The sequence below is a fragment of the Tursiops truncatus genome, chromosome 11, assembly GCF_011762595.2.
Source record: "Tursiops truncatus isolate mTurTru1 chromosome 11, mTurTru1.mat.Y, whole genome shotgun sequence".
In the NCBI taxonomy this organism is placed as follows: Eukaryota; Metazoa; Chordata; class Mammalia; order Artiodactyla; family Delphinidae; genus Tursiops; species Tursiops truncatus.
In genome coordinates this window covers 31,581,301-31,596,007 of record NC_047044.1, presented here as the reverse complement: position 1 = coordinate 31,596,007, position 14,707 = coordinate 31,581,301, and the positions used below count along the sequence as shown (strand labels likewise).

The window sequence follows — 14,707 nt, the reverse complement described above, 5'->3', positions numbered from 1 at the left end:
ACCTGTCCAGTTTTCCCAGCATCACTTATTGAAGAGGCTGTCCTTTCTCCACTGTACATTCCTGCCTCTTTTATCAAGGTTACAAGTTTTTTTAAAAAATCAATTCACAAGATAAAATTTTTGTAAATTGAATTACAGTTTCCGTAAACACCTTTATAAGACGAGGGTAGGTTTTTCTCGAGAAACACCAGATTTCTCCAAGGTTAATTTTTGCCTTAAAATCAATGATTTCATTTTTATCTAACTTCAAGTCTTTGAAACGAAAATAATCATGGATTTCTAGTTCAACTTTGATGCCATCAAGGTAGAAATGATTTTTAGAGTTTTCAGGAGTTTCCAGATATTTATAAATATATCTTTTTAAATAAATTGACAAATTTGTGAGTAGGAAATAACTGGAAAGCAACACATATGCCTGGGCCATCAGTGTGACAATACTTAACTTCACTGTTGGTGGCTGAAGAATTATTAGGCACAGAGTTGCCTGATATTTGCCAGTCCTCGTTTACATTGAATTAAAGACAGACTGCTAGATTCAGGCTGCTGTTGGTTTGGATAGCGCACTCATAATAGCAAGATTGTTTTTTGAAATTCTGTAGCTTTTTAGTCATTCAAATGTAATTGATTTTTATATCTTGCCTGCTTTCTTACCTTTTTTTTTTTCGAATATAGATTTACCTTACCAGTAATGCTGTTTCCTCCTAGAATCTTAAACTTTGTAACTTATTTTAAAAATTGTTTCATTTTATTAGCTGTGTTGTGTAGGTTTTTTTGACGCTAAATGCTATCTGATTGCTATCTTTGTTCTTTGAGAAAGTAAGGGTGCCTTACTCTAGTGTCTGTAGTCTTCACTGATGAGAGTATCTCCTTGCCATAGTTCTAAGAACCTGATTAGTAGATAGTAATTTGCCTTGTCTTTCATCCTAATGGATAACCTCTTTTCTAAGGTTGGTTGGGGCTCTTTTCAGTAACATTTTAAATACTTACCTGACATAATTTCACTTTTATTTACTTAAACTTTCAGTTTGTTCTTTTCTTAGATTAAATTTTTACTGTATAAATAATTTTTTCAGGTTCTATATACCCTTAGTTTTTTCTGGGTAACTTTCTGATCTCTGTAGTAAGTGGTATAGATTTATCTGATGTTTAAAAAAAAAGAGCTTAGATAAACAAGGTCCTATTGTATATAGCACAGGGAACTATATTCGATATCCTGGAATGGAAAAGAATAGGAAAAAGAATGTATATATGTATAACTGAGTCACTTTGCTGTACAGCAGTAATTAACACAATGCTGTAATTCAACTATACTTCAATAAAAAAGTTTTTTTTTAAAGAGCTGTATAAGAGCAAAAACTCTATATACTCTTGGTAATGCAATGTATTTCAACCTTGGATCTACATCAGAATTGCCTCTGAAACTTTTTTAAAACATTTTTGCAATCCTATTCCTGAAGATTCTGTTTTGATTGAGCTGGGTAGGGTAAGGTATCTGAATTTTTCAAAGCTACACAAGTATTCTGAATTGCTGCCAGTATTGGGCCTTTTTTCCTCTTCTTTTCTTTTTTTTTTTTTTGGCTTGACCGCCTCCTGAGACCCCATGAGATTCAGCAATATGTCTAAAAACAAGAAATCAACCTCTTTCCCCCAATCCTGTTCCCTAATTCTCTAACTAAACCCATATGGCATCTAACAGTTTTTGTACAGTGCACACAATTGCCAACCTGAAACATAATTTAGCAAGATCTTAGGACTGTTACTCTCCTCCTAGAGGAATGCCTAAAATATATATGCTTGGCCCCTATGTGTCCTGGGAGTTGCAGGCAGAGAACTATTCCACAACTGCAAAATCATCATTGGTGTCACAGGCAAGTAGTAATCATAATTTGAAACCTTGTCATGTCTGTTAGAGATTCATGTTGAGTAAAATTTGTCTAATTTAAGATCTCCCTTCTTTCTATCTTTATTCCAAAGCTTTCAAATATTTACTGGGAAGTATATCTTAAAACTAGTGTACAATGAACCCTCATATCTTTTTTATTTTAATTTTATATTTTTCTATCCCTGAATAAATTTGCTGAGGATTTGATATTAAGACAACCTTTTTAAAAGTTTTAATTAAATTATATGGGAATGTATCATCATTTAAGAGATCTGGGCTGCTGCATCTTAAGTAATATTATAGAATCCAGATAACTTGCACTCCAACCACATTCACAAAAATTTTTAAAAACAAAGTCACAAAGTTTTTTTCACAGGCTCTTTGCCCCTATGCCACCATGGATTCATTTTTGTTATTTATAATACTTGAAATAATTCTAGTAATCATGGTGATCCTTTTCACTTGTAAATCCTTTTTGCTTTTGAGTGAATTCCAAAGCTATGAGATTAAGGAAATAAGAGTAAGCCTTAGTATAGGATAGTAAAATATAGTGGAAAAAAAAAGATGTAAATTTAATCATTACCTTTATTTCTCCCCTCTCATATCTTAACCCTTCCAGGAGCCATTCAAATAGTTTTTTCATGTCATATGTGTATTTTCTGTTCTTATGGTACTTTATTTAATAATTTTCTAGTGTAGCCTTGCTCATAAGTTATAATAAGTTGTGTTAGAAGAGCTTTAAGGAGGAAGCAGGACCTATTGCCTCCTTTTACATTCTTTTGCTTTAGTGTGTTTGTTTCTAGAAACATGTCTTCTTAGTAGTTTACATTGAATGCTATTTAGTGTATTTGCCAACAAATGATTTTTTTTTAATTTTAGATGATATTGGTGCCCACATGAATGTAGGAAGAACTTATAAAAATTTAAATAGAACCAAAGCAGCTGAAGAATCTTATATGACAGCTAAGTCGCTGATGCCTCAAGTAAGTAGTCATAAATTATTTCTATTGTGTCATGTCTGCTAGATGTCCATATTGAATAGAATTATCCAAATGGAAAATCTTTATCTATTCTTCAATTTGTTGATATTAAAAGTAAGTTGTCCAGTGAACCATCTATTACTGTAAGTGTTATAAAAGATTACATTCACTTTCATAGCTCACTTAAAATTTATAGTCTGTGAAAACCAAATTATGATATTATGAATTTTAGATATTTTTGATTACAAGTTATTTATGAGTTAAGTGACTTTAAATGAAAAGAATTTTATTTATGTGCAGTAAGCACTAAATTCAACATTACTCCTATCAAGAAATAAATGAAGAAAACAAAGTGATAAAATGAGTGGATACATCTCTGTTGCTGTCCTGTGCCCATCATTTGCTATAATGTCACAAGTACAAGATTTCTTGGATATCCGCAATACAAAGTCAAAGTTAGAAAATCTGATACTGCCCTTGGCCAGCTAGCTGTGTGTAATCTGCAAAGATAGTTTACCCTGGGCTACAGTTTTCTCAATTGTAGTTTATATTATTAATACTGTATTAATAACAGTAGTAATATTGAAATGATTTGACAGTTTGCTAAATGTTTTAAAAATAGAGTTGGACCACATGATACATTAAGAATTATTTCAGTCCTAAGATCCTAAAGTTAAATTCTGTTCAATAAAGATTTTTATCAGATATAATTTATTATGTTCATTGAGAATTTGGGTTCATATATATTATATATAATAACCTTTACTTAACCTGAATAATCAGTTAATTAGAGAATTTTATTTCCTAACTCCACCAAACAAGTGAGGGTTTACTATAGCTCTGAAGTAAAATTAACTACCCTGTTATCACAACCAGTAAATATTTTGCTGACAACATGAAAGCTGACATAGTGTAACAAATACAGTAGACTGAGAGAAAAGATCCAAGTTCTATTCCTGGTCTGACTCAAACATACTAAGGGACCTTAGCCTCTAGAAGTTCTGATTTCTATGACTTCATAAAATAATACATATATAAAAATCTAACAGTAATCTGTTGAGCTGGCATGAATGAAAAAATACAACCTTCATTGCTACTAAACATTAATTATTTTACTTACATTTTGTGGATACTGCAGATTATTTCACATTTTTTATGTATTATTTTAGTATTGCAGTGTGTCTTTTTATGTTCTATGTAAATTTTAAATAAAACACTAGGACTACTTACTTCAGATTTTATTTGGTACTGAAATGTCAAATTATAAAAACCCCTTTTTTTTAACAGATTATTCCTGGTAAAAAATATGCAGCCAGAATTGCACCTAACCACTTAAATGTTTACATTAATCTGGCCAACCTGATACGAGCAAATGAGTCCCGACTGGAAGAAGCGGATCAGCTGTACCGACAAGCAATAAGCATGAGACCCGACTTCAAGCAGGCTTACATTAGCAGGTGTTGTAGTTCGCTTTAGGCTTTCACTATAGAAGATTAAAGCTGCACCTGCATATACTTTTAAGCTATTTTGACTAATTTGGCTTTTTTTTCTTCTTCTAGTAAATCTTAGTTAGCAACCAAGAGCATAGAAATACAGCCTGTTTTAGACTAACAAATTTAATTGATTTCATTTTAAATTGACAAGGAAGTCCATAACTTATAATAGCAAACTTAGGTTTATTTATACAAAAGGAAGGGTAGGAAAAGCTCCTCTTTAATTTCATTTGCTTCTCATTACAAATTCACTTTTATTTAAAACAGCTGAAATTTACCTTTTATAATTCTTAATTATTACAAAATAATTATTTTTACAAGAAGTTATTCTTAATTATTATAGAATAATTAAGAAATCATTGTATAATTAAGAAATCATTATATATAAAATTAATTAAGAAATAATTATATAATATCAAACTCTCAAGAGCTTTCTTAAATTAATACTGAGAATTGACTGGTTATTGTTACTACAAAGAAACTTTTTAGTTGCCAGTAAAAAAATTTTTGTAATATTAGAATTTGATATTAGAAGTTGATATATTTTCTCATGTAAGTCTTATCATTTGTATTGTACCTGAGGAAAATTTTATGTTAAACTTTGTTTTGCAGCATGCTCCAGAAACCTAATTATAATTTGTCACATTGTTTATATGGGGAAAATGCATTCAGAATTTAAGTTTTTGAAATGAAATCCGTTCATAGCTGGAAGCTGTCTTTGTTCAGCCTTATCTAGTACTTGCTGAAATTCACTAAGTTTACTGGGGTTGTTTCTATAAATAAAACGTGTCATGTGTTAATTTATAAAGAATTAATAATCTCTGCATTTAAAGAAATCACATTTTGGGGCTTCCCTGGTGGCGCAGTGGTTGAGAGTCCGCCTGCCGATGCAGGGGACACGGGTTCGCGCCCCGGTCCGGGAAGATCCCACATGCCGCGGAGCTGCTGCGCCCATGAGCCATGGCCGCTGAGCCTGCGCGTCCGGAGCCTGTGCTCCGCGACGGGAGAGGCCACAACAGTGAGAGGCCCGTGTAACGCAAAAAAAATCACATTTTGGACACTTATTCTAGAAATTGGGAATATTAGTTTATTTGATTCCATGCCTATGCTAATACTTCAAGAAAGAGTAGTATTATAATAAAAGTAACTCATTTCAGTACTTAAACTGATTTGCACATATGTAAAAATGACTTTTTTAAGCTCTGTAACAGAAAATGTAACCATATTAGAATGATTTCTAAAATGATTTTCAAACTGTGATCATTAGTTTCATATGTGTTCCTCAAAAGTATCTACAGGTGGCACTATTGCCCTTCCATCCTACCAGATCGGCTTTTTAAATTCCTTTTCTTTTTAATGAATGGTCATTTTATAAGAATACATCGAAGAAAACTAAGTAATTTTAAGGGGTAAACAATTTCTAATGTTCTTCTTTTTGTATAGTGAGACATTGCTAACAGATTTGAATACTGGAATTTCCCCATCACTACTGTATTTATATTCCTTCTTCAAATGCTGTTACTTCATCTGACAAATTAATCTCCCACTCTAGTTGCTATCATTTTTCTGATGTAGACTAGTCTGCTGTTTTTCAAGATATATTCAAAGAATATATTTTCTCTGTTCCCCTTTCTTTGATACCTCCCGACATCTTACTCTCTAGCGTCAGGCATGCTCTTTCCTTCTTTAAAAATATTTGAAAACGTATCAAGCCAAATTTGCTAAACTAATGTGTTCAGGTTTAAGGACAGTTTGTTATTTTTAAAAGAAAATTTTAAAAACCTAAGTTAAAAGGAAAGCTGTGAATATGTGGAAAAGCTTAAAACTTGTGAAAAATAGTATCTATAGACTGACACAGTATTGTAAGTAAAGCTTGTGTTTGATTTTTCCACAGAGGAGAACTGCTTTTAAAAATGAATAAACCTGTCAAAGCAAAAGAAGCATATCTTAAAGCACTAGAGCTGGACAAAAACAATGCAGATCTTTGGTACAACTTGGCGATTGTTCATATTGAACTTAAAGAACCAAATGAAGCCCTAAAAAACTTTAATCATGCTTTAGAACTAAATCCAAAGCATAAGCTAGCGTTATTCAATTCTGCTATATTAATGCAAGAATCAGGTATGTTTTTTCAAAATATTTCTATATTTAAACATATTCTAGTTTGAAATATAATAAAACCTAATCTTACCCCCAGCAAACATTTTATGAATGGATGGTTTACATCAAAACTGCATAAATAATTTATAAGAAGAATATTTAAAATACTTGAAGTAAACTTTTCAAGTAATAGCCTTAACATATATGACAATACTAATTGTTAGTTCTTCTGGTATATGTTAAAACTGATTTTTCAGACAGTCTATTAAGCAATACCATATTTATCTATTTTGTCATTTTATTCATGGAAGTATATCTTATGTATAAATATCATACTATTCAAATAATCTGAATTGGTAAAAATTTTTAGGTAATTATTTCTAGGGAGCCAAGAGCATTATATGTTTTAGACAAAATAGCATTCTATTTTCTCTTGATTTATAAGTCCAAATACTTTTGATATCATTTTGTATCGTTTTACTGTTTTCTGAGACGTTATTATAATTTCCTATATTTTCTATAAATTTAGCAAAACTAAATTATTCATCACAATAAATCAGGATCTTTGATATATTTTAGTACGGCTTCAGAAGACAATATATATAATTTATAATCCTAATTTTTATGTTTGGAAAAATCTCTATATTAATTGTTAGATACTTTTATAAAACTTTTGCAAAAAATGTAAGAATCATATTTTATAGCTAAAGAGGGCCTTTGAATTTGTTTTTGCCAGTCATCTGTTTTGTAGATTAGAGAGTCAGGACCAAACAGACGTAATAACTACCCTAACTTTATATGGCTAGGTTAGTAACTAGTCCAAGACAAGAACTTAAGCCTACTGATTTATTTCACATTTTCTTTATTTATCATATTGTCACATAAAAGAATAGAGGAAGATCTTTATGTCTGTTATTCAAAAAAGCTAAGTTTAGGAAACTAATGTTTTTGTAAAGTTAGCTAACCTTAGTAATCATGAAAGGTGCCCATTATCTGACACAAGATTGCACCCTGGGGTGTGTAGTTTTAGAAATTGAATTTTTTTGTATTTATTTGCAATAGAAATTATCTCAATAAAATATTTGTTTCCTAAAACCGGATTTATGTGTAGTGAGACATTGGACATAGGCTTTATATATAATGGTGTATTTTTACCTTTGAAAAGTACTAAAACATTTTAAATAACATACAGAAAATATCTGATTTAATAAGACTAGAACATTTTGTTTATCCAGTCATAGTTACTATTTACTGAGCATTTTTTATATATCTCATGTAATTATTAGAAAATTCAGTAGGTTAACCCAGACAAGTTAATAATTTGTTTAGTGCATAAAATTAACAGAATCAAGATTGAACATTTGTTTTTGTTGGCAAATCCCATGCCTCTTCCTCTTAATTCTCTATTCTTCGTCTACTCCCAGTTAGAATCTAAACTATCAGGAGATATTTCATCTCTTTTAGTTTGTTTTTTTGTTTGTTTATATGTTTTTGTGTTTTTTTTAAATTTATATTTTATACAGCAGGTTCTTATTAGTTATCTATTTTATACATGTCAATCCCAATCTCCCAATTCATCCCACAACCACCAACCCCCAACTTGCCCCCCTTGGTGTCCATACATTTTTCTCTACATCTCTGTCTCTATTTCTGCCTTGCAAACCAGTTCATCTGTACCATTTTTCTAGATTCCACATATATGTGTTAATATACGATATTTGTTTTTCTCTTTCTGACTTACTTCACTCTGTATCAGTCTCTAGGTCCATCCACATCTCTACAAATGACCCAATTTCATTCCTTTTTATGGCTGAGTAATATTCCATTTTATATATGTAGCACATCTTCTTTATCCATTTGCCGGTTGATGGGCATTTAGGTTGCTTCCATGACCTGGCTATTGTAAATAGTGGTGCAGTGAACATTGGGGCACATGTGTCTTTCTGAATTATGGTTTTCTCTGGGTAAATGCCCAGTAGTGGGATTGCTGGGTCACATGGTAATTCTATTTTTAGTTTTTTAAGGAACCTCCATACTGTTCTCCATAGTGGCTGTATCAATTTACATTCCCACCAACAGTGCAAGCGGCTTCCCTTTTCTGCACACCCTCTCCAGCATTTGTTGTTTGTAGATTTTCTGATAATGCCCATTCTAACCGGTGTGAGATGATACCTCATTGTAGTTTTGATTTGCATTTCTCTAATAATTTGTGATGTTGAGCAGCTTTTCATGTGCCTCTTGGCCATCTGTATGTCTTCTTTGGAGAGATATCTATTTAGGTCTTCTGCCCATTTTTTGATTGGGTTTTTTTTTTTTAATATTGAGCTGCATGAGCTATTTATATATTTTGGAGATTAATCCTTTATCTGTTGATTCATTGGCAAATATTTTCTCCCATTCTGAGGGTTGTCTTTTCATTTTGTATATAGTTTCCTTTGCTGTGTAAAAGCTTTTAAGTTTCAGTAGGTCCCATCTGTTTATTTTTGGTTGTATTTCCATTACTCTAGGAGGTGGGTCAAAAAAAGATCTTGCTGTAATTTATGTCAAAGAGTGTTCTTCCTATGTTTTCCTCTAAGAGTTTTATCATGTCCGGTCTTACATTTAGGTCTCTAATCCATTTTGAGTTTATTCTTGTGTATGGTGTTAGGGAGTGTTCTAATTTCATTCTTTTATGTGTAGCTGTCCAGTTTTCCCAGCACCACTTATTGAAGAGACTGTCTTTTCGCCATTTTTTATCCTTGCCTCCTTTGTTGTAGATTAGTTGACCCTATATGTGTGGGTTTATCTCTCAGCTTTCTATCCTGTTCCACTGATCTATATTTCTGTGTTTGTGACAGTACCATATTGTCTTGATTACTGTGGCTTTGCAATATAGTCTGAAGTCAGGGAGTCTGATTCCTCCAGCTCCGTTTTTTTCCCCTCAAGATTGCTTTGGCTCCCCTTTTAGTTTTTGAGGCACTTTTACTGTTTTAAAGGAAAGGAAATGAGCTACCATTTCAGTGCTTCATATACATCTTTCCTATGAAAACTTTGAGATTTTTTCTTTCTGCTTTTTAATTTAGGCACAGCAATTAATTGTTTTGATGCTGTCTTTTTGTAATCTAGATAAATACTTGCAAGTGGCTTTGTTCCTCAGACTTATTCATTTGCTCATAGTATAATTTTTTTTCTTTTTAAATTCTTAGGTGAGGTTAAACTCAGACCTGAAGCTAGAAAACGACTTCTAAGCTATGTAAATGAGGAGCCACTAGATGCTAATGGTTATTTCAATCTGGGAATGCTTGCCATGGATGACAAAAAGGACACTGAAGCAGAGATGTGGATGAAGAAAGCCATAAAATTACAAGCCGATTTCAGAAGTGCTCTGTTTAATCTGGCTCTCCTGTATTCTCAGACTGCAAAGGAATTAATGGCTTTGCCAATCTTGGAAGAGTTACTCAGATACTATCCTGATCATATCAAAGGTCTCATTTTAAAAGGAGACATTCTGATGAATCAAAAGAAAGATATACTTGGAGCAAAAAAATGTTTTGAAAAGATTTTGGAGATGGATCCAAGCAATGTGCAAGGAAAACACAATCTTTGTGTTGTTTATTTTGAAGAGAAGGACTTATTAAAAGCTGAAAGATGCCTGGTTGAAACATTGGCATTAGCACCACATGAAGAATATATTCAACGCCATTTGAATATAGTCAGGGATAAAATTTCTTCATCTAGTTTTGTAGAACAGCCAGTATTCCCAGCTGGTAAGACTTCAGATATAGAAGGAGACAAAATTCCAACTGAAAATGAAAAAGAAATCAAAAGTAAACCCAGACCCATACAGATAATAAAAACAAGTGATAATAAAAGTCAGTCGAAATCCAACAAACAGTTAGGAAAAAATACAGACAAAGAAACCCCCCACAAAACAACAAAAGAAATCAAAGAAATTGAGAAGAAAAGAGTTGCTGCTTTAAAAAGACTAGAAGAGATTGAACGTATTTTAAATGGTGAATAGCATTACCCTTTATCACGTGACAGTGGTTTCAAAGAACTTCAGTCTATATCATGTGATTACTTATACTGAGAGCTTTGAAAAATAGCAAGGATACTAACAGTCTATCATAAGCTGCCTCTACGTAGGATCAAAATAAGATTTTCATTAAAGACCCTTTCATTACCCCAGGGTATGTATTATATATGACAGTAGTTTTTAGAGTTTTGGTGACTATAGCAGAAATTACAGGTGGGAAATTTGTATATTTTCTTATAGAAGGAAGATTCTTTCAGCAGAATAACATTGATTACCCTCAGTTAAAAATAATCTGAGGCCTGAATGGTAATCCCATGGGGGCAAATCCAACATGTGCTGGTTTATTCTGTGAATTCATATTTATTAGTTAACTTCATTTTTCCTTTAAATATTGGAATTTGACTGTGGATTTGAAAACACTTATTGAACACATTCTTTTTCTTCAGTAACCTTCTATTTCCAAGGGACTTTGCACTACAAAAGAATGCTGGCTGGCTTTCTTTATGTTGTATTCTTTTTTTGATTTTTAGAAGGAACGCCAGATTAAACATTTTAAAATAAGTCGTATGACATGTTAGCTTAAGAATGTATTTTCGTAACTGTGTGCTTGTCCTTCACTCTAAATGGCAATTTTTAATCAGGTAAAGTTTTAAATACATATACGCACACACATTTCTGATGGTGCTCATATATACTGTATTTTCATTTTTTTACGTACTGAGGGTTTCACAGCATGAACCACATAATCATGACTCTTTGACTTTTGTTTCCCAAACTATTCCTGTTTATGAGGGTCATAGTCATATTGAGAAGTCCCAGTAGCTATAACTTGATTAAACTTTTGAGCTAAAACATAGTAAGTTTCTCTTTCATCTTAGTGTTATCTTTCTAGTGTTACTTGAATTTTAATTTTGTTTCCAAAAGCATACCTTAATTATTCTTAGATACCTTAGGTACCTAAATTGAGTTCTGTTTAACTGAAGGCAAAACAATGTGACAAAGTTTATTTTTAAACACTAAGTTCTTGATATCTTATGGTGTATATTTTTATTAAGTATTTATTTTGACTACTGAGCTTCCACAAAAAACTTAACGCTGTTGGGGCTTCCCTGGTGGCGCAGTGGTTGAGAGTCTGCCTGCTGATGCAGGGGACACGGGTTTGTGCCCCGGTCTGGGAAGATCCCACATGCCGCGGAGCGGCTAGCCCCCCGAGCCATGGCCGCTGAGCCTGCGTGTCCGGAGCCTGTGCTCCGCAACGGGAGAGGCCGCAACAGTGAGAGGCCCGCGTACAGCAAAAAAAAAAAAAAAAAAAAAAATTTAATGCTGTTTTAAGTCCATCAAGTATGGAAAATAAATTGCTATTGCATTTTTCTATACATGCATATATTATGGTTGAACCAAAATTTCGTCAGTTTTGGCCTGTTGTCCAGCTAGAAAAAAGATAATTAGCCTAGTATATGATTAATAAATTAATCAGTTGGTTTTAGCAAATTTAAACCTGAAAAATGTTAGTTTGAAGAGTAGATACAAATCAAATTTATTAAATCTGACTTTTTTCATGAGTTAAAATGCATTTTTATAATACCTAATAAAGTTGGCTTTAATTTAAAATGTTAAAGCTCAAGCTATCGTCTTGGGATAGTAACTAATTTCTAATTATGTAGCATTTCAAAAACTATATTTCTGTTCCTTTGAAATAATGAATTTCTAATTATGTTTCAAAACCCATATTCCTGTAACTTTTTCCTTAAAGGGATGTTTTATAAATAGGTCATAAGAAACATGGTCTGTATTAAAGACCTACTCTTACTAGGTTCTCTGAGGCGCTGTCATAGATTATTTTTTAGGCAATATAAAGCAAGCACTGACATCAATGGTAGTACATTCATTAAAGCAATACCTGATTTCAGTTTTTAAATTATAGCTTTGTGACTCCAGATATAAGGTGGAGAATACCTCATATACCATGACTTGAAAAATGAGACTGTTATTGTTACATTCTCTACATATATCTTGAGAAGAAGTTTGAGTTTGATCTATTCTGTTATAATATCAACTGGGGATAGTTCAAAAAAGTAGAAGGAAATCTTTTATGACAGCAGACCGTAATAAAAGCTTTGAGTAATAATTTAATAAAATTATGTAACTATTCAAAAGATAAAAGATATATTAATATCCAATGATTTTTATAGAAAAAAGAATTTTCTCCACATTAGCACTTAGAACAGTGCCTATCATGTAGGAAGTGCTCATATTTTGAATAATTTATTTAAATCAAATTCACCCTGAGTAATCAATAACTTTTCCAAATCAGTTGTTTCTCAACCCTCATTTCATATTAGAATCATCTAGACCCCACCCTACAACAATTAAATCTGAATTTCTTATGGGTAGAGCCATGCTTCAGTTTTTCCAAAGGCTCTCTAATTTGTAGTCAGGGTTAGGGACCACTGTTCTAAATTCGTTCAAGAAAATCCTCTTATCTCTCCTGTGTTAACTTTTAAATTAGTGACATAATCCAATTAATTTTGATGTTTTAACTTCCATTAAGGAATATGCTCTTCTGATACCTAGTATTTATTCCATCTTAAGTTCCATCAAGTTTGCTTATGTGTGAGGTGATTATTTTTTCTCTTTAAATTCATAATATAAATTTTATTCAAGCTGTTGAGGTGAAAAAGTCAATGGATAGTTTTTCCTTTGAAGCTGCCATTTGGGGGAAATGGAGGGTAGGGACATTTTAGCCCAATTCACTAACCTGTGTTTCACAGTTGTGAGCATCTGTAAGTTTGAAAAAGAAAGCTTATCATAGGTTTATGTACTAATAAGGGGATGTAGTTTTAGTTCTTGCTGTTTTACAAAAGAAACTTTTTCTCATATTGCTCCTATATGTGTGTCCTTACTAACATTCAGAACTGGGAATTTTATCTTATAATAATTATTCCAGTAAGTAATTTTATGAAGTTGATGACTTGGAGGATAAAGCAAATATGTTTGCAATTTTGTCTTTACTTTTATGTAGATGTTTGGTATGTGAATTACTCAGTTCTATTAAAACCTCATGCCTTTCATCTAATTTGAGCTCTCAACTTCATGTTACAGAATGCTTCTTTAAGGATGCTTTAATGAAAAATATGAAAATATATAGATTTGTATGTCAGTTTATACTTCAGAAATCCATATATTTGTCATATTTATTTTTTTAAAAACCTAATTGCATGACTAAATCATATTTAAAATGAAAACTCAAATATATCTGGTACCTTTGTCTAGAGTTTTATCTGTTGGAAGATGTCAGCCATCCATGTTAAGTTTTCATAAAATAGTTGATAATTGTATGCATTTTATATTACTGTGGTGTCTGTGTGTACCATATTTCTAAATATTCAGTATTAAATTGATACTTTTTAAAACCTTATCCTGAATTGCCTTTTAGTGTTAAAATGAAAAATATAATAGCATATCAAGAAATTTCTTCCCCCACAAAGAAAGAAGAGCTGGCCAGTAGTTTTATAAGCAATGACCTGAGAAAGGTACATGTTAACTTAGTTCCTAACAGTGATACATTTCCAACCCAGAGTGACAGAAACTCAGTTAAGAAAATGAGACAAACTCAAATGTGAAATTTTATAGACATACACAGTTGAAAGTCAGTGTAGTGAAATAATTAGGAGTTTAAGTTATGAATCTACTTGGATTCACATACTGGTACCACACTTGCTAGTATAACTTAGGGGAAGTTGTTTAACCTATATGTCCTCAGTTTCCCCATCTGCAGGTTGGGGAAAATACTTTCCTCATAAAGTTATTAAAAGGGGATATATACATATATATGTAAAATGTATGTTACGTATTTATGTGTTATAATAGATATATATATCTCATAACAAATCGGCAAGTATCTTTTTTCTTTTAAAAATTTATTTTTATACAGCAGGTTCTTATTAGTTATCCATTTTACACATATTAGTGTATATATGTCAATCCCAATTGCCCAATTCATCCCACCACCACTACCCCCCAACCCCCGCTTTCCCCCCTTGGTGTCCATATGTTTGTTCTCTGCATCTGTGTCTCAATTTATGCCCTACAAACCGGTTCATCTGTACCATTTTTCTAGATTCCACATATATGTGTTAATATACGATATTTGTTTTTCTCTTTTTGACTTACTTCACCCTGTATCACAGTCTCTAGATCCATCCACGTCTCTACAAATGACCCAATTTCGTTCCTT

The 14,707-nt window shown here is 32.2% G+C and overlaps 1 protein-coding gene across 1 annotated transcript in view; it reads left to right on the top strand.

Annotated features, from left to right (window-relative positions):
* TMTC3 (transmembrane O-mannosyltransferase targeting cadherins 3) overlaps window positions 1-13,888 on the top strand; it is a 51,015-nt gene extending 37,127 nt beyond the window's left edge. Inside the window, exons 10-13 of the mRNA XM_033866270.2 lie at window positions 2,762-2,865; window positions 4,150-4,319; window positions 6,250-6,476; window positions 9,641-13,888. Of these exons, the coding sequence (XP_033722161.1) occupies window positions 2,762-2,865; window positions 4,150-4,319; window positions 6,250-6,476; window positions 9,641-10,455 (1,316 nt within the window). The 3' untranslated portion in view covers window positions 10,456-13,888. The remainder of the gene's footprint in view (window positions 1-2,761; window positions 2,866-4,149; window positions 4,320-6,249; window positions 6,477-9,640) is intronic.
* The last annotated feature ends 819 nt before the right edge of the window (window positions 13,889-14,707 follow it).